Source organism: Zonotrichia leucophrys, chromosome 3, assembly GCF_028769735.1.
Source record: "Zonotrichia leucophrys gambelii isolate GWCS_2022_RI chromosome 3, RI_Zleu_2.0, whole genome shotgun sequence".
In the NCBI taxonomy this organism is placed as follows: domain Eukaryota; kingdom Metazoa; phylum Chordata; class Aves; order Passeriformes; family Passerellidae; genus Zonotrichia; species Zonotrichia leucophrys.
This window is the reverse complement of record NC_088172.1, coordinates 99,389,173-99,414,388: the sequence shown is the minus strand read 5'-3', so window position 1 is coordinate 99,414,388 and position 25,216 is coordinate 99,389,173. Positions and strand designations below refer to the sequence as shown.

At 44.5% G+C, this 25,216-nt stretch overlaps 1 protein-coding gene and 1 long non-coding RNA gene across 4 annotated transcripts in view; one reads left to right on the top strand and one right to left on the bottom strand.

The window, feature by feature from the left end:
- STUM (stum, mechanosensory transduction mediator homolog) overlaps positions 1-5,447 on the bottom strand; it is a 46,570-nt gene extending 41,123 nt beyond the window's left edge. For both annotated transcript variants that reach the window (XR_010439662.1, XM_064709506.1), the window contains exon 1: positions 5,191-5,447. Coding sequence is in view for 1 of the 2 variants with exons in the window: in XM_064709506.1 (XP_064565576.1) it covers positions 5,191-5,383 (193 nt within the window). In the remaining variant the exon portion in view is untranslated. The remainder of the gene's footprint in view (positions 1-5,190) is intronic.
- Positions 5,448-8,811: 3,364 nt separating this feature from the next.
- The window catches only part of LOC135446070 (uncharacterized), a 42,582-nt gene continuing 26,177 nt past the window's right edge, over positions 8,812-25,216 (top strand). For both annotated transcript variants that reach the window (XR_010439664.1, XR_010439665.1), the window contains exon 1: positions 8,812-8,888. This is a non-coding gene — a long non-coding RNA (uncharacterized LOC135446070). The remainder of the gene's footprint in view (positions 8,889-25,216) is intronic.

Genomic DNA, 25,216 nt, shown 5'->3' with positions numbered 1-25,216 from the left:
CAAATCACCATCAAGAACTTCTTGGCCTTTTCAGTGCAAAATACAAAACCTGACAGAGTGAATTCTACTGGCAATAGGTTTGCTTTGTTTAATTATGCTCCCATGAAGAAACAGCCTGTTTCTGCACACTACCAGCATCTCGGGCTGAAAGGCAATGTTAGCGAAAAATCTGCAGCAGTAAAGTTCACAAACACAAATTAACACAAACACTCGAGAAAACCTTTGTTTTCCACAAATGAGCTTGTAAATCACACAGATACTTTGGTTTGTATGTTTAAAAGAAAACAAAAATTAAAAGGATTATAAATACCAAAGGGAGTTTGAGATTTTATATGTCTGAAAGCCCCAAATTTCTTTATTGCACTATTTTCTCTACCGTGGATAAGAAAATGTGGTTTTTCCTTGAAATTCTTTCTTTCAATAACGAAGGCAATGGATGTTTGCTCGAGGCATCTATTTACCATTCCAACCACAAAAATAAAACGAGTACTGGTAATTTTATGCAGATCTTATCCCATCACCTTTCTCAAGTGTTGTGTTGTGTACTTCTGTTCAGCTCTTTGGAGAGCTCATTCTGCCCAGGAGAGCCTTGGTTTCTGATGAGAAGATGCTTGGCTTCCATGAATCCAATGGCAAAACCACATTCCCTCAGCTGAAGGTGCAGTGCTTGAACTCTATCAGGAGTGAATAAACAGATGGCAGAAGACTCGTGATATGGAGCTGACACACCCAGGAACAGCAGAGCTGCACTGTGCAGCCCTGGAAGCAAAAAGCTGGGATGGGAATCACCCCTTCATTCTGTAGCTGCTGTGAGAGGCTGGCACTCCTGAACCCCTCCACGGGCTACTTGGTGGCACATGGGTGGCTGCTCTCCTATCCTGCACCAACATCGTTTTATGCTGTGTATTTCAATTACTCCCCGCATAAAAATAGTTTTTCACGTATCACGCAGGCTGGGATCCAAAAGTCCACCCCCTTCCTGACAGGAGGGATTAATCTTGGAGAATACCTCAGCCTTTCAGATCGTTTCCCTCACTTCTCACATTTCCCTCAAGTTCCCCCCCTTCGTTTACCCCCTCCCACACACGTGATGTCGAGAGAAGGAAGAGCAGAGAGGAAGGAGGGCAAGATTCCCATGGATCAGCTCTGGGAATGATGACAAGGAGCCAGCTCTCCTCCCACGCTGACTGGCACACTCAGCTCCAGGAGAACACAGTCTGCCAGCTAAAGGGCACGGCCAGCCCTTCTCCCGTTTGCCATCTGCGGGGTGGTGCGGACGGCTGTAGGGACACAGCGCCCAATCCTGGGGAATGGCAGCACTGGGCACCCCCAGCTCTGCTCACAGCTGCATCTCCCATCCTCCAGAGCTCATCCCTGCATGCTTTGATGCCTCAGAGCCTGCTCCAGAAAGCCAAGCCAGAGCAGAGGTTGCAGTGCCTGAGGCAGGGCTGCAGCCAAGGCGTGCTGGCTTTTGCCACAGCACCCACTGACTCTTCCCTCTTCTCCCTACCCATTCTTTTTATGAGCCTGAGCTTGGAACACCTTCCCACTCTTTTTATGAGCCTGAGCTTGGGACACCTTCATTGCAGCTCAGCCCTACAGCCCTGTTAGGCACAGATGAGAAAGCCTGCACTGGGCCATGGGAAACTGATCCAGAACATTTCCTGTGGCATTCACATTCTCTGGAAAAATCCCTTCGCCCAGGATTTTTCTCCTGGGAAGTTGAGAAGCCTTAGAGAAAAAGGAAAACAATTCTTATCTCATTTGCTTCTCCTGTGTTGTGCTCACATGTGGAATGTGTTTGGAGATCGTTTACCCACAGGTGATTGTTTCATTGGATTCTGGTGTGAGTTGTTCTGACTCTTTGGCCAATTGGGCCAAGCTGTGTTGGGACTCTGGAAAGAGTCACGAGTTTTCATTATTATCTCTTCAGCATTGAGTAAGTATCTTTTCTGTATTCTTTAGTATAGTATAGTATTTTTTAATATAAAATAGTATCATAAAGTGATAAATTAACCTTTTGAGAACATGGAGGCAGCTGCATCATTCCTGCCTTCATTGGGGCTTCCCTACAAATACAACAGGAAAGTGATCCAGAACATTTCCAAGTGGCCCATCACAGCAACTGGAAGGAATGTGTGATTTCAAGGCTATTCAGCAAAAGGGATTACAAGATGGGCTAATCAAGATTTTTTTACACTGTATTTGGTCTGAATTTTAAGTTTTGGCAAGAGAAAAGTCAACATATCCCCTATGTATGAAAAAAAATCCTGCGAACAACATCTTTTGTAGCATGTGTGGAATGAGTAGTTCAAACCCAGTTTACAACACACCTTAAAACCTGCAGTTCTGGGTTATTACATAAAACTCTGCAAATTAACCAAGTGAAGATAATAAACTGACTGTAAACAAAGAGAAAGTGTTACTTCTACTGTCCAAATAGAGTACTACTGCAAAACATAAATAGCACAAAGGAAAAATAAACCAGTTATTTAAAATTTTCAGATGTCACCCTCAAAGGTGACTTCCATAACAGAGGAAAGATAATTTAATTTTAAAAAAAGAGGCTTTCAGATGGTGAGAGAGTGCCCAAAGATTTGGAAGCCTGCATCAGAGTACAATTTCTATTTGGATATCACTGCTCTGAGGCACAGGGCACTAATGAAAACCTCAAATGCACCAATCTCCAAGCAGTGGAAATCTTGATTTATTCAATGTTATTCAATGTTATTCAATGCCCATTTTCTTGTCTACTGTGGTGGTCTCTGACCCTTCTTTGCAATTGCACTGCAGAGTCTACACTGAAATGACAACTACATGTAATAAGGTGAGAGATAAATTTAGGGACTGAGAAATAGAGGACTCCCATTAACACCTAAACACAGTCACACTCTCCAGCTAAGCAGGCAGAAATACACAGCAAGCCTGTGAAACATCACTTTAACATGTTATAAATCTGGACTACAAGAACTGATGGGAATGTTGCCATTTACTCTGCAGGAAACAGGCTGCCATCCTTGATGTGAACACTTCACACCACTGCAAATCTTATCTGTTTTACAAGCCTTGCTCAGCTCATTGAGATGGCTGAAGCACAACAATGACACAAAATCTCTTTTTACCTCGAACATTCCTGGCAGTAGATTCGTGATCCTCCTGCTTCCCCTCCTGTGTGGGCTATGTGATACATGACAGGATTTGGCTGGGATTGTAAATAGCTGTATTCTAGTCAGGTGTGTCATCTCAGACTAAGTTTTCCCTCAAAATGCACGTGGTATCAGCAGCTTCATTAACAGAACCGTTCATGTGTGTACAAACTAAATGCCATGTTTTGCATACTGAGCTTGGGATGTATCTCCAAAACACTGCATTTCACCAGGCTGTGGGGATGCCACAGGGAAGGATTCCTTTTCATCTGTAACTTGTTTGGTTTGCTACTTTTGCAACAGGGTACCAGGAGAAAGAGCAGCAAACTGTACCACCGAAACCACTGCAGCAAAGGGCAAACAAATTTTAAAAAACATCCACCAAAAAGGAGAAGTTAAAAAAAAAATAGAATTAAAAATAAAATTAAAAACCCTGTGAGCCCTGAACACTCAGCCCTCCCTTCCTGAAGGTATCTGCTCTCCTTCCTTCTTTCCTAGGCACCTTCTGCATGAGGGAGAGCATAGCACTGGCTACCCCCAGCAGCACCCAGAGGAGAACTCCAGCAGAGAACCACACTTCAAGCCAATTTCAACATAAGGATGTCTCATGGGGGTCTGTCCTTCTGGGATGAAGGGCAGAGTGTTTTCTAGTGAGCTTTGTGAAGTGTCAGATAATTTGGATAAGGAAAAAGGGGGGGCTAAGTCAGGATTTTTTTTTCTGTATGTCCACAGTGAAGATGTGGTGTCTTCAATGCCAGCAGAAAACAACACTGGCTTTGAAAACTCTGGTTTTGAACATGCCTCTCCAAAGTGGGAAACTGAGCCCCATGAGAGAACTCAACTCCAGAGATTGTCTTTGATTCATCACTCGAGGTTCTTCAGGTGGAAGAACTGCACCTGAGTGCAATGGATTGCATCTGGAAGCACACACACCTTCCACAAGTCCTTCTACAGGAAAACTCAGAGCTGTTGCAGAAAGTGCAAGCTTTCCTCTGGAATACATCCACAGGTTTCAGAGCAAGCACGCTGGAGTAGCAATGGCTTCTATATGTGGCACACACTATCCCACCCACACTTTGTGCATAGTACTTTAATCAGAACTTAGAAGAGTTTCAGGTTTGTTAAAGAATGAAGCCACCTAAGGCACATGAAGCAATTAAAGGCAGGCAGTAGCTCTTTAAAAGCAGGGTTAGCTGGAGGATACTCCTATATCATAAAGAAGGCTTCTGTGGTGGCTGCAGTAGCAGAAGCAGCAGCCAGAAATGGACCATGAGAGACTTGAGGTAAGGGTTAATGAGTCGTGGATGGTTTGGTTTTGGTCTTTTTATTGTTGTGGTTATTTTGCTTTTAGCTTGAATGTTTGTGTTTAGCCTTGTATTCCAGAGACTTTTGTAGTGTTCAAACTCTGAGCTCCTGTTGCAGTAAGCAATTCCTAATTCGAGTGTAGGAAAAGGAAATACAGAGAGGATACAGCCACATCTTAGGGACCTGAGCATACTAGAGACTTTACGCTGAGAAACTGTGAATCCAGTTCCTCTGGACAGTGGTTCTAACATTTTCCAGGGCTCTCCTTAGAAAACCCGGCACGGTGGGCTCCGAAAGCTCATTTCTAGCTAGCGAGCGATGTGGCCACCGTGAGCTTTGCTCCTCTGACCGCAATCCCGGTTCGCGAGAGCCCGATCTCTGCATCCCTTCGGCACCGCTCGGGGGATGTGTCCGATCTGTCCCGGGAACCGAGGACCGCCCGTGCCCGGCCGAGCGGGGCCAGGCGGCTGCCCCAGCCCTGCTCCCCCGAGGGAAACGCGATTTGCCCGCCGGCATCCCCGGGGACCCCGCAGGGCGCTGCCCCGGCCCCGACACGAAACTTGGCGCAGGGGCTCCTGCCTCCATCCCTCCGCGCGTCCGTCCGTCCCTGCCCGCGCTGCCGTCGGGGAAAAGGAAAGTTGCGGCCGCGGGCACCTCTGGCAGCCCGAGCAGCCGCAGGTGGGCAGAGAGAGACCCCGAGCCCGGCCGCCCTCCCTCGGTGCCTCTGGCACATCCTTACCCAGCCCCGGCACGAAGGTGTTGAGGAAGAGGCAGATGACGGCCACGGGGAAGGGCATGTAGGGGATGGCGGCGCGCAGGGGGCCCTTCTTCTCCCGGACCTGCACCACCACGCCGCTGGACGGGGCCGCGCCGCCCCGCCCGGGCTCGGCGGCGGCCGCCGCGCTCTCGCCGTCCTTGGGCGAGGGCTCCATGGCCGGCGCGGCCGTGTCCCGGTGGGATCGCGGCTCCCGCTGCCGCCGAGCGCGCTCCCGCCGCCAGGCGCGCCCCCCGCGCCGACCCCTCCCCGCCCTCCGCCCGCCCCTCGCGGCGCTGCGGCCCGCCCGCATCCCGCCTCATCCCGGTTTATTCCTTACAGCCCCTCGGCAGCCGCTGCCCCGCATCCCGCCTCATCCCGGTTTATTCCTTACAGTCCCTCGGCAGCCGCTGCCCCGCATCCCGCCTTATCCCGGTTTATTCCTTACAGCCCCTCGGCAGCCGGAGCGCTTCCCCGCATCCCGCCTTATCCCGGTTTATTCCTTACAGCCCCTCGGCAGCCGGAGCGCTTCCCCGCATCCCGCCTTATCCCGGTTTATTCCTTACAGCCCCTCGGCAGCCGGAGCGCTTCCCCGCATCCCGCCTTATCCCGGTTTATTCCTTACAGCCCCTCGGCAGCCGCTGCCCCGCATCCCGCCTTATCCCGGTTTATTCCTTACAGCCTCTCGGCAGCCGCACCGCTGCCCGGAGCACTTCCCTGCATCCCGCCCGCTTCCCGGTTTATCCCGAGCCCCTCGGCAGCTGCTGCCCGGAGCGCTTCCCTGCATCCCTGTTTATCCCGAGCCCTTCGGCAGTCGCTCCCCAGAGCTCTTCCCTGGATCCCAGCTTATCCCAAGCCCCTGGGCAGCCGGTTCCCTGCATCCCGCCTTGTCCCAAGCCCCTGGGCAGCCGCTGCCCGATGCGCTTCCCTGGATCTCGGTTTATCCTGAGCCCCTCGGCAGCCGCTGCCCGGAGCGCTTCCCTGCATCCCATCCTCATCCCGGTTTGTCCTTAGCCCCTCGGCAGCCGCTTCCCTGCATCCCGGTCTATCCCGGATCCCGGAGCCGTGCGCCCCTCGCCCCGTCCCGCCCGGGCAGCCAGAGAGGGCGAGGCGCTATCCCGTTCCTTCCCCGGAATGAGGGAAAGAACTCCGTGCGAGGGAGCGCAGGAGCGGTGGAAGATCATACCCCGTGCGCCCTTAAAGAGAGAAAGTGTAAGAAAAGGTGTAAATTAAACCCACACGCGTGTAGTGTGTGAAAATCGCTGCGGTGAGGAGGAAGAGGGGCCACGGGAATTGGAAGGCAAAGGAAAACTGGCCCTGGAGGGGAGAGCTAATGGCAGCTTGGTGTGGAATTGTGGCTTCGTTCCTCGGAGCCAAGGGATGAAACATGGCTTTGTAGGGCTGGCGATTATTGTTCAGCACAGAATTCAGTGGGTGAAATGGGAACAAAACTTGAGCGTGTCTAGGTTAATAAAAACCAAAAACCACAGTAATTGTCCCTGTAGATGGAATTCTGCAGAGAAAATGGGGAAAATATTAAAGGCATTAATCCTGATATGAAATGTAAGTGTGAAACATATACAGGGTATTTTCATGAGGTAGAGGATAGTCTGTGTATTTTAAAGCTGCCCAAATACTGTGTATTTTAAAGTTTTGCCCAAAAAATTCCTGCTAGGAATTTAATATAATTCCTGCATGGAATTATATTCCAAGAGGAACCTTGAACCACTTTATTTATGCCACTTGAATACCACCTGACAAACGCCTTTTTCAACAGTTTAATGGATTGAAGTATGAATTAGCACAACTAAAAGGTTGGGTAAACTAAATGAGGGAAATGCAGACTCTTCTTCCTAGTCACATCATTTTATTTTTCTACTAACCAGGCTTGAAACCACAAAAACCTGGACAAGTCATGTAAATTCTCTCATCTTTAACAACAGGTTTTCCTTTATTATCTTCTTATCTCTTTATTTTCTTTGCTTATCTTTTGGCTTGTCTTCTGAGTGCATTTCATCAAAAAAAAAATCTTCTGACTTTTTTTTTTGATTAAGCACAAAGTTTAAACATGTTTCTGAAATAAATTAACTGAAATATATTAATCTGGCTTTTGGGGGTTTTTTGTTTGGTTTAGATTTTTATTTTGTTTTTTTTTTAATGGCAACATTTATTTCCATCTAAATAGTTCATGACAGCCTAGACTCTCTATTGCCTAGACACAAAGCTATTGGAGAGCTGCACTTTTTCTTGGAAAGATGCATTGTAACTGATATGAACTCTCTATTTCTCTGCTGGTTGATCAAACCACAGTCAGATGAGAAATCCTTATGGTATAAATATGGATTAATTAGAGCCTGTACAAAGCAAAATCCAAGCTGGAACACAATCAATAACTTGCAGTGACATAATTCTCCATAGGTCCTGGGAATTTTGTGTGTGGGTGTGAGCCCACAGTACCTGCAGTGGAAACCAGCAAAGGGCCATTGTGAGAGCAGCCCAAACAGAAAATCAAGGCACTTCAACCTGAGAAGGCAGGAATCCATGGAACGGTGTGCTGGGACCTAATGTACCCCAGGGCTGATTTTTTTAAATTTTTTTTTTTAATGAAAATAAGGTTATGGTTTATAAAAAGCAGTGATATTTGTGCATGCTAAGAATACTCAGATTTCCTCAGATCTGATCTTTTAAAATGTTCTTTTTGCTTCTCAGCATGAAAACAGCTCACTGAACTCCTATGAATTTATATATATAATATTATTTTTTGCAGTTGAGGCAAAAAATTGTTTAAAAAAAAAAAGACAAACCCAACCTGAATTCCAAGTGGCGTTTCAGACCACAGAACTCCCCTGGCACACCAGTATAGCACCAGCACGCTGCCACACAGGGCTGGGAACACATAATCCCCAGAGTTCTCTCTGGAGAAGTGCTGCAGGATGCACTAAAGCTGGAGACAAGCAGTGCTGCTGTGTCAAGGGCAGTCCCAAAGGAGGCTGAGGCAGCTGAATCCTGGTGGAAGAGTAGGTGGTGCTGGCCCAGGTGGCAGCAAGGATATCCTGCAGGTGGCTGGGCCTTCCACACTCTTGCAGCCCTTAAAACCAGAGAAGCCTGGCCTCTGACTCCCTCCAGTGTGGCAGAGTGAAGTTATCTTGTTGTTTTGTAGTTGTGTGTTCCTTGATAAGAGGCATGGACAGAGAACCTGTGTGTGATTCAGCCTTGTCTCTGTGCTGAGCAGGCTTGGGCAGCTCTTTCTGGTGGTGGATAGTGGTAGCCTGGTTGCCAAGGCTTTGTGCTGAGTTACACTGCATGTAGATGCTGCTGTGGGAAGTGGGTGCTGGGGCTCTGCTCAGTGTCCTGAGAATTCCATATCCACCAGGCCTCAGGGGCTCCAGAGTGGCTCATGGCCACCAAACACCCAGTCAGAGGAGAGGAATATGTAGGGGGATACAGTATGGGTAAATGAAGGTGGTATAGAATGTAATCTTATCCCCTAAAGAGTTGCAGCTGGACCAATTACTAAAGATTAGGAGCAGGCCTGACCTTAACAAGCCACACCTGTAGCCAATAAGAACAGTGGTATAAAAGAGTGGATTGGTGGGATCTGGAGTCAGAGAAATCAGACGGCTGCTGCAAGGAGCAGGAACTGGCTGTGCTCAGAGGAGCTGCCTACGAGAAACATCAAGGAGGTATGGAACTCTGGCAATGTGGAATCCTTGCATTATAGTGATAATAGAACTCTTGATATATAAGACAACAGTAATATCCCCGGAGAAGGGGTTTGTTATGGTCACTAGCTGATTTTCAAGGAGCTGTCATGGGACATTTTATGATGGGAATTTTCCCTTTGTTTCCCACAGAGTCTACATAAGATGTATCTCAAACATTTTGCAGGTAGGGACATTTTGAGTTGTACACTAAACAATGAGGAAAGTGTTGTCAGGTTAAAGGGAACTTAAGATCAGATAGTTGTTTTAGTTTGCCCTGAAGCTGTAGAATGACCTTTTCTCCTTTCCCTGCTTGCCCTGGTATTGGTGATGCTCTTGTGGAGAGCAAGTTGCTCGGTGGAGAATTGGAGATCCTGCAGAAGGAAGGGGTGGTGCTGCTCTGTCGCAGCGCTCTGAGGACTGGGCACACCACAGGCTGCCTCTGACTATGGAAAGGGAGAAAAAAAACCTCCTACAAGCTGAATGAACAGCAATGACATACCTACAGCAACCAGAGGCTCATCTGTTTTAAATACACCCCACAACCCTGAGCTTGGGCTCTTTCCAAGGCAGCCCTGAGTACCTTACAAGTATGTTAAGAGATACAAAAATAGATGCAAGCACAAATCATTAGAAGTGTTATTAACAAAGACAACAAGAAGCCAAGCAGAGCTGCTGCTCACTCACCATCCCTGGGGGACAGGAGGAGCCCTGCAGTCTGCACTGCAGAGCAGCAGAGTAAATCCAGCACGGCTCCACACGCTGTGACTTAGAGCAGAGCTTGGCTCAAGGAGCTCAGCACCCTCCTAGCAGAAAAGATCAATTAATTTCATTCATGTGCAGGAGGTTTGAGTTGTCTGCCACTAGAAAATCCATTGTAGCAGCTGAAACTGGGGCTGGCACAGCCCTGTGTCCTCACAGAGACAAATGCAGCTCTGAGCAGAGGCGTGACTTATTCAAGTGCCACTTGTGGCCTGTGTCAGAGCAGAGTCTTGAGACTGTCATGAACCTGAGACCTCATAAATTGCTTCCATCTGACAAATGTCAGGCAGTCACATGAGGCTGGGTTTGTGACTCAGTGAGCTTTTCCTGGTGCAAATGAGAGCTACGCTTGTTGCTGACAAGTGTAATATAGTACATGGGTATATCCTGCACAGACAAGACTTCCCACTAGTTTAAAAAAAAAAAAAAGGATTCTTTGTGTCCAATCTGGTGGAAATCCTGCATTGATTCCACTGGGAACAATAGTAGCTTCATATTTATTAATTATTCTTTTGTTCCATGGGCGTCAAAACAACAGGAATTTTTAGTTTCCCTAAATTTCTATTAGCTTAAGACCTTTAATATTGGCATTTTGTAAATGTGTCCTGCTATGTGTTGAAAACATGTGATGGTACCAATACCACCAAGAAATGCTTAGGACTCCAGGACAAATCCCCTGGCTCCTGCCTTCCTTTCCAGCTTCAGTTAAAGCATCCCTTCGTCCTTAGAGCCTGTGCAAAATGAATTGCAGTAATTTCTGGGAGACACAAGGATCTCATCACAAGAGTCTTCATGTTTTAATGCCTGTAGCTGCTTTTCTTTCTTCTCAGCTCAGTATTCATGCAGTTATTCTTCCTCCAAACAGCTTTGGACTGTTCCATGTTGCCCCCTGTGTCTGTGCCAGGCTCTGTGACGTCCCCTAAATTCACACAGTGTGAGCTATGGTGCTCAGAGAGAGAAAATCCCCAGTAAGTGAATTCTCCCAACAGAGAAACTGGGAAAATAGTCAGGAAAATCTGTAATTACCATACCAATGACAAGGGAGGTGATGAGAGAGAGGACTGGCCCTAGAGAAACATTGTGGACAGGCCCAAAGCAATTCTTCAAGCATAAACATTTCCTTGCCCCATTCTGAGCCATTCATGCTCACCCTGAAAATAGAGCAGACGCCCCAGTCCCTGGTTTGTCTTCCTGCATTCAGAGTTTTCCAGAAATGTGAAATATGAACAAAAATCTGGAGCTCAATCTATTGATTATTGCACCACAGCTTTGGATTTGGGTGTGCCTGCAGTTCTGTTTAAGCTCACATGACTTAAGTTTAATGTCAGTCTTCATTTGTGCAGATGAGTTGGCAGCACCTCTAGAATGACCTCTAGGGATTCAGAGATTGATTCTGGGATTTACCTGTGACTGTTACAGGTTAACAAAGATGTTAACCTTTACTGAAACCATCAATAGTGTCAGGCAGCTGCATCATGTGAGATAAAGAATCTAGAATCAGTTTCTACCCTGCTTGTCCACTGACACCAGCTGCTTGTCCAATGGAAGTCCTTTGCTCTAGATTGTTGATAATTTTCTGCCACTGAAATAATGTTCTTTGTCTTAATCTTTCGTTTGTTCTTCCCTGTCATTAAGTCTTTTGGGTGGGGATGGACAAAAATTACAAAACTTAGAGGCAGATCTTAGTTTATTTTCAAACACACACAAAAATCTATAAGAAAGAAAAGGAGACCCTTGGTCTATTAATTCTATGCTACTCCTATTTTCCCCCTCATTTCCCTTCTGTCATTGGAACAAACATACTTATGGAGTGTGGCATTCACATTTTCTGAAAAAATCCCTTTGCCCAGGATTTTGCTCCTGGGAAACTGAGAAGCCTCAGAGAAAAAGGAAAACAATTCTTATCTCATTTGCTTCTCCTGTGTTTTGGTTCACATGTGGAATGTGTTTGGGGATTGTTTCCCCACAGGTGATTGTTTCATTGGAAACTGGTGTGAGTTGTTTTAACTCTTTGGACAACTGGGGCCAAGATGTGTTGGGACTCTGGAGGGAGTCAGGAGTTTTCATTATTATCTTTTTAGCCTTCTGTAAGTATTCTTTCTGTATTCTTTAGTATAGTTTAGTGTTCTTTAATATAATAGAGTATGATAAAATAATAAATTAGCCTTCTGAGAATGTGGAGTCAGATGCATCATTCCTCCCTGCCATGGGGTCCCAGCAAATACAATAATGGGGAACATCAGGAAGGCTATAAACACATCAGGAACACTCTAAACACCAGCTGCCAGTGTCACAGGGGCTGGTCTTGTGGCACTGGCTATTTGTTCTGCTGCAGATTATTTTTTAATAATGTCTCTATCCCTTTTTGAACTTATGGACACTCTCTTATGCTATTTACAAGTTCCCTTTTCTTCTTTTTCTCGATGTGACCTCATTACTCCCTTGCACAGCACCTTTCTCTGTGAATCTTTCTACCTTGCAGCATAGCATAACACTTTGTTAGTGATTTAGCATTCTGTGCACTTCCATCCTGCTCTTTGATTAGAGCAATCCTCCCCAGCATGAACTAATTATTGATCCCAGGCTTTATGGGATGCTCCTGGGCATTTACTCTTTGTAAGTGTGGGCAGTACAGAGTTTATAGGTGTCAGCTCTTGTGACATTTAGTACTTTGGATTATTCAGTCCTCTCATGCCATGGCTCAGTAGGTCAGTAACAGTGCTTGGAAATGCCCAAGGCTTTCTGGCTTGAGAGGTTTGTGTTTTCCACATTTATTCCTACAACTCACAAAACAGAGTCTCCTTTTCCCCCCACTCCTTTTCTACTGAGGGCAATCTCCTTGCCAAACCCAGTGTCTCCACATGCTGATCCATTTTTCCCTTATTCCAACACAGCCAAATTGCTGCTAAAGGCCAAGAGGAGACCCTGTTCCTTCAAGAACTTTTAGCCTCACCCCAAAAAATCCAGTTCCCTTACACAGCTATGGAAGTTCTGCCTTGCAGCTGGTGGAGAGGCAGATGCTTCAGTCTTCCAGGAATGATCAAGTCTGCTTAAGTTGAGCATTTGTTTCTATGCTTAAGTTTAGGTGAAATCTGTAGGGAAAATTAGGTATCTTCATCCCTTTGGCATCCTTTCTGCTTTTCCCTCTTTGGAGGACAAGCATGTAATGGTTCAGAACACTTTGTGCAAAGCAGAACCAAGCATCTGTGTGTTTTGTTTCTGAGAATATTTTGCCAGAGACTATAATTTAAAAGCTGAGTGCTGTTACCATCGTGCTCTGGTCAGGGCTGCTCTGAAGGACACAGGAAGGATTCAAAAGCCTGAAGTAAATCACAGCAGAGCTGCAGGTGATGGAGAAATACCACTTTTCATAGAGGAGCAGCAGGAGGCAACTGAAATTATGTGACAGGGAAATAATTTGTCTGTGTAATTAAGCACCTTTAGATTCAGGCGCCTGAAAGATTAAACAATGCTGAAAGGTAAAGTGGGAATGGATTTCTGAGTGGATTTAGTGGCTCTAGGATGTCTGAGTTACAGCTTAAGGCAGTGTTTGGACAGATGAGATTCCCTTCATTTTACACTTGGATTGGCCCCCTTTAAGGTCATTCTTGGACATGTTTTTAGTGGGAGTGTGAGATGAGATGGGAGCTTTTTTACAGTCTGTTTCTCTCAGATTAAGTCTGAGGGAGGCAAATGATGTTCTGTGGCTTGGGAAGCACAGCAGTCTATCAGGTGAACTACTGCAAAGCTGCCAGGCTCTGCCTTAAATGAAATTGCTCCTTAGATCAAATTCTTTGCCTCTTACATAGTACTTTTTACTTCTCAAAAAAGGCTGGTTCAGGCAGGTTCATAAATGTTATGTATTGTGAGGCAGCCCTTTCAGAAAGCTGGGAAATACAAAAGCATGTGCTGCTCCCCTTTTTTGGGATTTGCTTGGATTGTGGTGGTGACAGAGGCTGCTTTACCAGCACACATAAATTTGATCCTGGGGAAAGGTACCCATCTATTTGACAGCTGTGAGGAATCAAATTTACCAACACAGGAACAGTGGGAAAAGAGTTCTTTTGTAGTGTTCTACCTCTTATCTGGAGGGACCAATAATAAAAATTAGTTACAGGTCCAAAGAGTGACTCATTCAGCCTTTGTCTCTCTGCTGCAGTTGCTGTGACTGTGTTCACAGGGGTTTTTGGATGAGGGAAGAGATGAGGCTCTGACTCCATGTTTCAGAAGGTTGATTTATTGTTTTATGATATATATTACATTAAAACTATACTAAAAGAATAGAAGAAAGGTTTCATCAGAAGGCCAGCTAAGAATAGAATAGGAAAGAATGATAACAAAGGTTTGGGGCTTGGGTTCTGTGTCCGGGCTAGCTGGGCTGTGATTGGCCATTAATTAGAAATATCTATCATGAACTAATCCCAGATGCACCTGTTGCATTCCACAGCAGCAGATAATCAATGTTTACATTTTGTCCCTGAGGCCTCTCAGCTTCTCAGGAGGAAAAATCCTACGGAAAGGATTTTCCATAAAAGATGTCTGCTGCAGTTCTCCACAGCTTTACAGCCTCAGCTGGTTGGAAACCAGCAGCTCTTGTGCCACAGGTCACATCAGATGAGGTGTGAGCCATAAGCACTGCTGGACAGCCACGGGGTTTCCAGCAGGATGGGGAATGTTAGACATGGAATAGGAGATGTTTTGTGTTCCCTTGAGTGCAGCTGCCTGGGCTCTGCTCCATGCTGGAGGTTTTGTCCAGCCCTTGGTGGGACAGCAGCACATCTCTGGCCTGTTCCAAGGTGTAGATACCCTCAGCAGCAGTTTAATGGTTTCAAGCAGACTTGCTGAGAGCAGATAAAGGGTTTTGCCTGAGTATTGGTTTCTCTGGGTCTGGATTGAAGGCACCTGAGACAATATTTCATGTTCAGACTCAAGTGTTTATTATTTATTATCAGTAAAAATGTCTCACAACCATGAGTTCAGCAGCTTTTAATCAGCAAGGCACAAAATAGCCAACAATCTCTTGTTACAAGGTCTTTTAAGGCTAAACTATCCAATTAAGAAAGGACACCCAGATTATTTTCCCTTTAAACCCAATAACTGATCCCACAGAGCTGCAATGGGGACTTTTCTGCCCAATTCAAAAACATCACCCAAACCCATGAAGAAGAAGCATGAAGAAGAAACCTGGGATGACACCGTGTGCCCTCCATCTTGCTTCCATCCACAACAGACTAAAAACCCCAAAAGTTAAATTTCTCACCCAAGTGATACACCTACACTACTCTCTATTATCTATTCCACACTTTTGTGGATTCCAGTCTATCTTGAAGTGTAGGAAACTTTCTCCATGAGTGAGGGTCAAAGTCAGCACTGCCCTGGGGGTCAGGGCACCCCAGAGCAGAGAGAGAAATATTCCCAGTGCTCTGAGTTTCCACACCTGAGGAATGCTTTCTTGAGATCACTGATGGTCAGCAATAAGAATTTCAGGGGGATTTATGGTATCACTCACTGGACTTTCCAGTGGGGATGGGACTCAGAGGGCACCCACTGATCCAAAGGGGAGGCCTCTTGTTATGTTCAAGAGGGAGAAGTTTTAGACATGCACTGTTGAGTATTCATTGCAATATGAACTCTCTCTGCTGCCAATTCTTTCTCCCCCTTATGAGCAAGTAGGGGACTTAATTTCCTGAGACTGCGCTCGCTCGTTTTGCAAATGCTGCACTGACACACAACAGATTGTAGCAATGTTCTGTAGCTATTAGGAATTAAAATAGGAGAAAAATGGTATTTTTAAGCTTGTTCAGCAAAAGGAGAAATTGCAAATCTTCACTCGAAGCTTAATGCACCCAGCTGATGCTGGCAAGAGCTGTGAGTGCAGAAGTGAGGGTTGTCATAATGAGGAAGGCAGTGAGGACAGAAGCTGCTGCTCAGGCACTGGGAGCTGCCATTGGCAGTGTGCAGGGGGCTGAAAGTCCTGCTCCAAGTGGACTCAAGCAAGGACACGTGGGAAGGAAGGCTGGCTCATTTGTTTTAGCAATTCATCCACTGCAAAAGACTTCTGGTGCTATCAGTCTAAACCACTGCCTGCTCAGCTATATTTATTTTCTTCCTGTGGTCCATCTACTATTTTTTTATTTCTCCTGCCAGAGCTGGAAGATTACTTTAAATTGCTTTTTGGTGTGGAAGAGCACCTGCTTAAATTCCTTTTAATCTAGAATGGGATTAATGTTGCATTTGCTGGTCTTGAGTTATTCTCTCCCACAGGAAGCCTGCACCTGGTACATTGATTTAAAGAGATGAGTCAAGTGCAATGGGGACTGGGCAGGAAGCATTCCCAAAACCCTGGAAGGGGTGGTTAGGGTGGAAATTATTCTGTTTCTGCATTTCTCAGGGAGAAAGGGGTAGCAGGGAGATGGATTCTGGATAGAGGACTATGGTGAGCTCAGGGGAGGACTAGCATGACTGCTTTTGGTTTTCAAAGGCTGAAGGACAGAGGGCAACCTGAAATTTTCTACTTTTGAATAAAAGTGCCTAATTCAATCTGAACCTCTTTGTTTCAGGGAGATTGCAGTTTTCAGTGGCACGTTCCATCCCAAAGTGATTTTCTGTGCTAGTGGAGGGCTAGGGCTCTTGGCTGAGGAAATCTGCACTGGGCTCTGTGTCACAAATAGCTGGCAAAAAACTTCCCTGTCTGATTCTCCTGGGCTCTATAGGAATGCTGGCTGAGGCAGCTGGAATGCTGATTATTGATATGGCTGTAGGGAAGTGTCCAGCCATGTCAGAGACTGAGAGATTCAATTACAGGATCCCACCCTAGGCAGTCTGGTGCCTTATCTGCAAGGCCAGGACACATTCCTCTTGGGAAACCCTTACTCTGGTTGCTTGGGAAACTTTGCCCCAGTGTGCCTCTGCATTGAACAGACTTCTGTTAGATTTCAGAAAGAGCATTTCAAATGTCCAGCAAAACTGGAAAATCCATGCTCAACAGGTTAAAGTATGATTCTCTATTTAGTCATTATTGTTGGTGAAGTGATAACTTCCTGAGTTGTTCCTGTGTGTCCTTAATGAACATCTCTGTTCTGTGCCCACCCCCAGGTGAGGCTGTGGGGTTTTTCCTGATTTTTGGATCCCTCACAGACCTCAGTGTGCACCAGCACCTCCCCAGGTCCTGGTCATTTCTGGTCTTTCTGGTTGATTTTTTAACACCCTCACCCCCAGAAAGAGTTCCCACATCCCTGGTACTCAGCAGCAGCACCAAGTGCTGTGGGCAGCAGCTTTCCCAAAGCTGTTTGCTGCCTTTTGAGAGGGACACCTTGCCAAGGGCTGCAACTCTGTGGAATTTTTCCCTGTAAGATGCTGTATCTTCTGGATTTCAGCCTTCCAGTGTCACATTCAGCTTTTACTGAGCTCAGGCAGGGCTTGTTTCACTCAGCTGTCCATGTGAAAGTGGCAGGGGTGAAGCATGATGGACCTCACTCCTTTAATTCCTATGCTGCTGTGATTGTTTTGTATTTTTGGTTTGCTTTTTTCCCTCTTTTTTTTTTTGGCTAATGGCTTGATTTTTCTGAGACAGATCCCATCTGGCCCTGATGTTTTGTCAGCCTTGTGACATTCTAAAAGATTTTATAACTATTTCTGGCATTATCTCAATTTCTGACTATTTCTGCTTTCTTCCCAAAAAATGTATGGCTGTTCTTGGCATCTTCTCTACATTCCCCATTCCTTGTAAACATTGCACAGAAAACTTGTTTTATCCCTGTCTGCTTCTTCTGTGTGTAATTTACCTTTCTGCTCTGCAGAAGAGCTGTCCCCTCAAACATGCCACATTCTCAGCTATCTGTAATTCTTCCTTATCAGAGGGAGCAGCAGTTCTGTCAGCCTCCACTTTGCCCATCAGCCTCCTGTACACTTCTGATTTTTGTCTCTCTTTGGAGGTTTCTGCATGGGATTTTGATCCCAGACTGCCTTGCAGCACACAAAAAAGGAATACTTGTTATTGTAAACTGTGGAAATACAGAGCACCAGGAACATTTCTGTTTGCTCTGGGGTGCCCTGACGCCCAGGGCAGTGATGACTTTGACCCTCACTCATGGAGAAAGTTTCCTAGACTTCAAGATAGACCAGAATCCATAAAAGTGTGAAATAGATTATAGAGAGTAGGGTAGGTGTATCTTTGAGTGAGAAATTCAGGTTCTGGGATTTTTAGTATGTTGTGGATGGAAGCAAGATGGAGGGCACAGGGTGTCATCCTGGGTTTCTTCTTCTTCCTTCCTCATGGGTTTGGGTGATGTTTTATAATTGGGCAGAAAAGTCCCCATTGTGGGCCTCCAGGGATCAGTTACTGGGTTTAAAGGGAAAATAATCTGGGTGTCATTTCTTAATTGGATAGTTTAGTCTTAAAAGACCTTGTAACAAGAGATTGTTGGCCATTTTGTACCTTGTAATGAAAAGCTGCCAAGCTCACAGTAATGAGACTGTTTTGCTGATAAGAAATAATAAACACTTGAGTCTGAACACAAATTACTGTCTCAAGTGCCTTCAATCCAGACCCAGGGAAACCAAAAACTAAAACCCTCACATAAACTTTGAGGTGTTCTTTTTATTTCCCAAACAAATTTATTTAATACCAGAAATCCTTAAAACTGCTTTCAGATTATCTCAGTGTGGAAAACATTCCTCCATGGGAAGATCAACAGAATATTTGATCACTTTGCCATAAATACATGTATGAAGAGAGATGATCTGAGAGTGAATAAGGCTTTTCAGCCCTGTTGGCAAAGGCACAAGCAGATGGCTAGTTTGCCATCTAAACATTTCTTAGGGTGACCTGTTTGATGTCTGTTTGTCCCAAATCTCTATGCTCCCCTTTTATTAATTAACAACATTCCCATGGGTATTTCTGAAGTTGTTTGCTGCTGTACCCCAAGCTCTACTCCCCTGTAAAATTAATCTGGAGCTCTTTGGCCTGTTCATAACCTTGAAATTTTTTTTAATGGGGTATTGAGGTAGTCTTCTCTCTGTCTCCATAATCTGTTGTCCTTATGCCTTCTGTTCGGCTGGGGAAGCTTTCCAACCTGAGTGGTTTCTGTACAAAGATATCATGGCATCACCCACTGGCACATTTCCATGGTTTTGGTGTGATGGTTGAACTCTCCCCATGCATACCCATCAGTGTCTCCAATTTAAAGGCGAATTAAGAACCCAGCAAGTTACAGGTGGTGTGCCTGAAAGAGGCAGCAAAAACAGGCTTTGAAATTGTGAACTGTTGTGAGTCTGCACAAGTCTGTCACTGCTGTCAGTGATTTGGTAATTCTGTCAGCCTAGCAACACAGCAATACTTCAGGAGAGTTTCACAAACTTACTCCATGTTTCTCCCTTGTCAATAAGATTTGTTGTTATTTGGTGTTTGCCAGCCTTTCTGTGAGCCTGAGAGAGGCTCCTGCCAGGAGCGTTGTCAGAGTAAACTCCCCTGCATTCTCAGGGGGAGGGGGAAATCGATCTGAACACTGAAATCTGAAATAAAATCATAATCAGTAGCATTTGGAGGGACTTTATGCAGTAGAGCAGCCCAGTGCTGTGCTGTGACCTCTAATGGCCCATTTCAGCTTGGCTTTCCAAGGATATTTTTGTGAACCTGTCTTGATCTACAAGATCTAGACAAGATATTTTAGATCTAGGCAAGATCTCTGACCTCCTCTGGCCTCAGTGGTTTTCCACAAGAGTAGATTCCATCTGTATCTGTGCTAATTCCACGTTATCTACTGTAACATCATATTTTGTGACTTTCTCAGTAGTGTGGTCAGTGGCAGGGAGCATCCCATAAAACCCATGTGGGTCTGTGGGATAGCAGGGTTGCACCGATGGTATCTCAGTAGGGCTGGGGAGTACAACAGGAGGAATATTGGGATTTGTAGGGGAATTTGAGTGGGTAGGATCTCTCTCTCTCTCAGTCTCTTAGCAACAGCAGGCCCAGCAGGGTATGGCACTGCTTGCTGGGGGTGTGCAGTCCCCTTTGGAGAGGGGAAGAGCAGAGCTTCAGCATTTCAGGGGATGGGGAAAGGAGGGGAGGAAGTCAGAGCATGAACTGGGGGAGAAATGATGAAAGGCAGCTTACCTGGTACCAAACCATTAGTGAGCAGCTTGTTCTTTTAGCAGCAATGGGGAAAATGTGTCCCAGGCTCTCCCAAAGCATGGTGTGTGCAGCCCTGAGCTTCATTTCTATCCCTTCCTCTTAATGCTCCCCACAGGGGCTTTTGGCATGGGCAGGTGTCATTAGGGAATGGCTGAGTGTGGTATTTGCTGGGGCCCCAGGATGAAGAACTTGAGAATCTGACTCCATGTGCTTAGAAGGCTAATTTATTATTTATGTTATTATATTATATTGGGTTATATTATATTAATTTTTAATTTTTTTATTTTGTTTTTCAGAATTTTAAATTACTTTTAACGTTTAAAATTTTTTTATATTTTCTTTTTTATTTTATTCACTTTATTTTCTTATTTTTTATTTTATCTTTTATTTTTAAGTTTTTAAATTTAAAAAGTATATATTTTATTTTTTTATTTTTTAATTTCTTGATTTTTCTTTATTTTGGTTTTATTTTTAATTTTCTACTATTTTTTATTTTAATTTTTATTTATTTTTATTTTATTTTTTATTTTTATAATTTTAATTTTATTTTTTAGTATTTTCTTATATTTTATTTTTTCTTATATTGTCTTATATTTTCTTATACTGTCTTTTATTTTCTTGTATTTATTTTCTTGTATTTATTTTCTTGTACAATGCTGTACTAAAACTACACTAAAGAATAGAGAAAGGATACTTACAGAAGGCTTAACAAGATACTACTTAAAAACTGGGGACTCTCTCTTCCAGAGTCCCGACACAGCTGGCTGTGCTTGGTCATTAAGTAAAAACAATTCACATCTTGGATAAACAATCTCCAACCACATTCCAAAGCAGCAAAACACAGGAAAAGCAAATGAGATAATTACTGTTTTCATTTTTCTCTGAAGCTTCTCAGCTTCCCGTGAGAAGAATCCTGGGCAAAGGTATTTTTCAGAAAATGTGACTGTGACAGCTGAGCTGGGCAGTTCTCCTGCTGCCTTTGCCTGCCCCCAGAACATGCCTGGCTTCTCTTAAAAACCAATCGCTTGTTTTTAAAATTTTAAAAGTTTAATAGTAATAAAATGGTTATACAAATAGCAATATAATTACAGTAATAAAAATCTGGACAATTTGGATTTAGGACAATACGAGACAATAAACACAAAGAGTTGCAGACAGTCTGGGTACCTCTTTCTGGGCAAAATAAGCCCTGTTTTCTGAGGGTCTGTGCCAGTGTATTTCTTGGGCCTGGGGAGTTGAGTTTGAACCCTGTGTTTTGCTGCTAAATCTGTGGTGCTCAGTGTTGTGCTCACTGCAGTGATGACTGTGGTGATGCCAATATGCATATTGGAACACAAGGCTGAATCACACATGATCAGTCATTTCCCACATTATTGCTCTTCTGAAAGATGGGGTATGTTTGCTATCTTAGTAGGTAGGCTGTGTTTTTTTTTCCTTAATGTAAACAGTGGGCTTTTTGTATATAAAATACCCTAAGTCATCATGGGAAGGGAAGAGATGAAGAAAGGAGAATGGGATGTGAATACCAATGTTCTGCTTAACCTTCTGAAAAAATATCAAGGCTTTTTTTTTTTTTTTTGTCAGGAATGGTGCAGTTTGCTTCTTTATACCTGGAGAGGCATTGTGTAAAATCCATTATGAAACATTATAGGTGGTGGTGGCAGCACAATGGCAGCTTCCAGAGACCCTCTTTTTCATAGCTGACAGGTTGATGCTGAGTTAAAGTGTCTGCAGAATGGCAGTATTATTTCTTTCTTACATTTAGATCTTTCCTTGTTGTTTTTTTTTCCTTTTTTAATGTCACATTAACACATAAAACAGAAAAGGAAAAATTATTCTCTCTTTTGCTGTAAACCTTCTCTTTGTGGCTGTTAATGGCAGAGGGAATGATGACATGCAAAATATTCCATAAGGCAAAATCAGAACTGAAGTCAGTTGTAGTCTCAGCTGTTTATCCTGGCACTGGCTGTTACAGCTCAACCTCAGCTTCTCTGCAAACACAGACCTGAATTCTCTTCAAAACTGATCCAGAATCAGCCCTGAGCACTGTGACAAACCTCAGCTCTCCTGTTCAACACGTTGACATTTACATATGACTGCAGAAGGTGCATCTGCCTCCACTCTCCTTCCAACATATCCCCAAAATGTAAGTTTTTGAGGTGACTGGTATTATGTTGTAAGGGGAAATTCTTCATTGCTGGCAGCCTGAGAGACTCTTCCACATCTGATTTCTCTTGAGGGAGGCTTACACAGCATATCTGCAGCTACCACTTGTGACCATGTTCACAGGGGTCTTAGGATGAGGGAAGAGACAAGGACCTGACTCCATGTTTCTGAAGTCTTGTTTTATTATTTTATGATATATGTTACATTAAAATTATACTAAAAGAATAGAAGAAAGGATTTCATCAGAAGGCAAGCTAAGAATAGAACAGCAAAGAATGATAACAAATGTTTGTGGCTTGGATTCTCTATCTGAGCCAGCTGGACTGTGATTGGCCATTAATTAGAAACATCCAATATGGGCCAATCCCAGATGCACCTGTTGCATTCCACAGCAGCAGATAATCAATGTTTACATTTTGTTCCTGAGGCCTTTCAGCTTCTCAGGAGGAAAAATCCTAAGGAAAGGATTTTCTTGAAAAGATGTCTGTGACACAACCACTGATTCTAGATGGAACTGAGGATGCACTGAATTGGGAAGAGCCCTGACCCTTGGCATCTCTAATTTAGGCTGCTCTGTGCTTGGCTTCAGGATGTTCCTGTGTAAATTGATGTGTGTAGTAGCTACAGGTGAGAGGTCTCTTACAGCTCTCCTCATGCTGTAAGTCACTGCAATATCTGTTCCAATATTGGATGTAAATTGTCCTGTGTGGCGCTGCTGCCATGTCTGAATCAGGCAGTGAGCGAGAGCAAAACCAGAGCTGGTGCCATTTGCCCTTCAGGGTTACAAGGAGAAATTAACAAAAATGAATGTACTGGAGAGGAGGGATGTATGGGTATGAACCTGCCAAAGAAAAGCTCCTCATCTGTGATCCGTAGTGATCTGTGAGTGGTGGGAAGCTGATGTGTCAAGGGAGAAAAGGGAAATATCTGGTAAAGGAACTAAAAATCAAACTGGATTTGTCAAAAATGTCTGAAAGCATGTAGTCAACTGGCAGAGCTGCTAGGGCTCCACAAGCTTTTTTAATAAAATCAGTAACTACTCCCAAAATGCAGCCAGCTTTGTTCCCTGACTGCAAGGTGCTAGGTAGGATCCTGACAGCCTTTTGTCAGGCTGGGGTTTCCTCCAGAGAACAGGAAATTCTGTTTAAATGCTAACTAAAGAGAATTCTGTAAGAAGCCTAAAACAAAATAATAGCTAAAAATCAGGAGAACTCTTTAAAATGAGATTGATCTGCTGTAGTAGTTATAAACTGATGCTGCTTCAAACTACATTAGTAGTTGAAAAATTAGAGAAATTTGGCTCCATAGCCCTGGCATTTGTCTTTTAAGGTTGAAAAATTGAGGACTTACTCTGAAAAGCATTGAGTAGGAAGACTATAGAAGCTCAGCATTACTTTTGGAGCATGGCTGTGCCATAACATTGGCTCTGAAATCCCTGAGTCTGCATTGCAGCAGAGACTCTGACCCACAGGCTCATCCTCTGCCTGAGAAATGTGTTCTGTCTCTCACATCAGCCAAGCAGGAGAAAATCTACAGATAGTGCTGAGCTGACAGTTCTGTTATAGTGCCAGAGACAGGACAAAACCCAGCTCAGTCCCCTGTGCTTGCTGCTTCACTAGCAAAGATAAGATTTACAAAAGCACCTAGAGCAGATAAACTGAGTAAGAATCCCTTCTGTAAACTCAGAATTCCCATTTGCTTTTTAAGGTGTTTTCAGCAAACTCTGTTTCCAGAGTTCACAGGAGATTCTGTCAAAACATTTTGTGTCTGTTGTATTGCTCAGGCAGTGTGGGCAAGGTGAGGCCAGTGATTTGCACAGCTCTGTCATGAGCCAAGGGAGATGCAGCATCACCACTGAATATCTCAGGCAGGTTGGTCCAAGGGAGGGTGAAAACTGACTTGCAGCTGGTATTTTGTATCGGGATGGAAATTATCCTCCCATTTCTTTTCACATCAAGTGGTGTTCTGAAACCTGGACCCAGCCAGAAATCCCTGGGTGGTGTAAAGGAGGCTCCGTGTGAGGAACACCAGGGGCTGTGTGCAAGGCCTCTGTGTAGTGACCACTTCTGCTTCACTCTCAGGGGTTTGGTTTTCTCACTTGGGTGCTCTGAAACAATTGAAGAGTTTTGCCCACTGTGATCTAAACTAGGTTTGAGGCTGAGCTGGAGCTCTGGATCGTGGCTCTGTGCACCTAAAGGCTGAACCTGAGAGTGACCTCTCCATCCAGGAGCCTCCTCTAGGGCAGATTCATTATTTACTGAATTCATTCCTTAATTAATGGCACAAAGTGAACTCACAGGGTGCCAGTTCAGGAGAGGATTTGCTCAGCAGCACAGGGATGCAGCCACTGTCCCTGCAGCCTTTACGAAAGGGCTCAGGGCCATGTTCTGGCTGACCAGGAGGTGTTTGGTCATAGGCTGGGCTCAGCCTCAGGGGTTTTTCCAACCCAGCTGATTCTGTGAAATGCTCTTCACTTTGTCCCTACAGACATCTCAGGAGCCAGCAGGTCCCATTCTAACATGACTCAAATGTGAGCAATCCTTTGCACATCAGGTGCCTCTTTGTTTGCAGCAGTGCACAAGCTGGGCTGTCTCTGCCACGTCCCTGGTTTTATTTACTGCTCTTACTCAAAGCTCCACCTTTTCTAAATGACCAACTGAAGAACTTGAATTTCCTTCTCTTTCAAATTCAGCAGCTCCACTTGACCCTTTTAAAGTACAGATACTGAAGCAGTGTTGAAACTAAATGCCATTTCTAAGCAAACACCCCCAAAGTAATTAGGCATTTGCTCAACAGAGTACATCCAAGTTACATTAAAAGGACCAAGCTGAGACCCATCTGCTTTTTAAATATTAATTGGCTCAGTCCCCAAAACCAAAAGTGCTATTTTTTTATTTTTTTTTTTCAGTTGGGGGTTGTGATTGTCTTCTGAGAAATTTTACAAGAGAAGATTAATTTATCTCTCTGGCAGTACTTGGCATGACCCACAGCTGTTTCTAATGGGACTGCCTGGCTAGGAGAGTGTGTTTTTACAAGGACTCTAAAGTGCAGTTAGTAGTAATGCAGAGAGGATTATGCTTGCTTTTGCAGGATCAGGTTTGGTCTCCTAATGGAAGGGAAAAAAAAGCTCTGCTTAAAACTTCATCTGGGTAAACTTGGGAAATGATGTGGCTTTCTGTGGGGAGGACCTTAAATAGAAGCAGAATAAAACTTAAAAATTATTTGTTTTTAAAGCAAAGAAGATATTCAG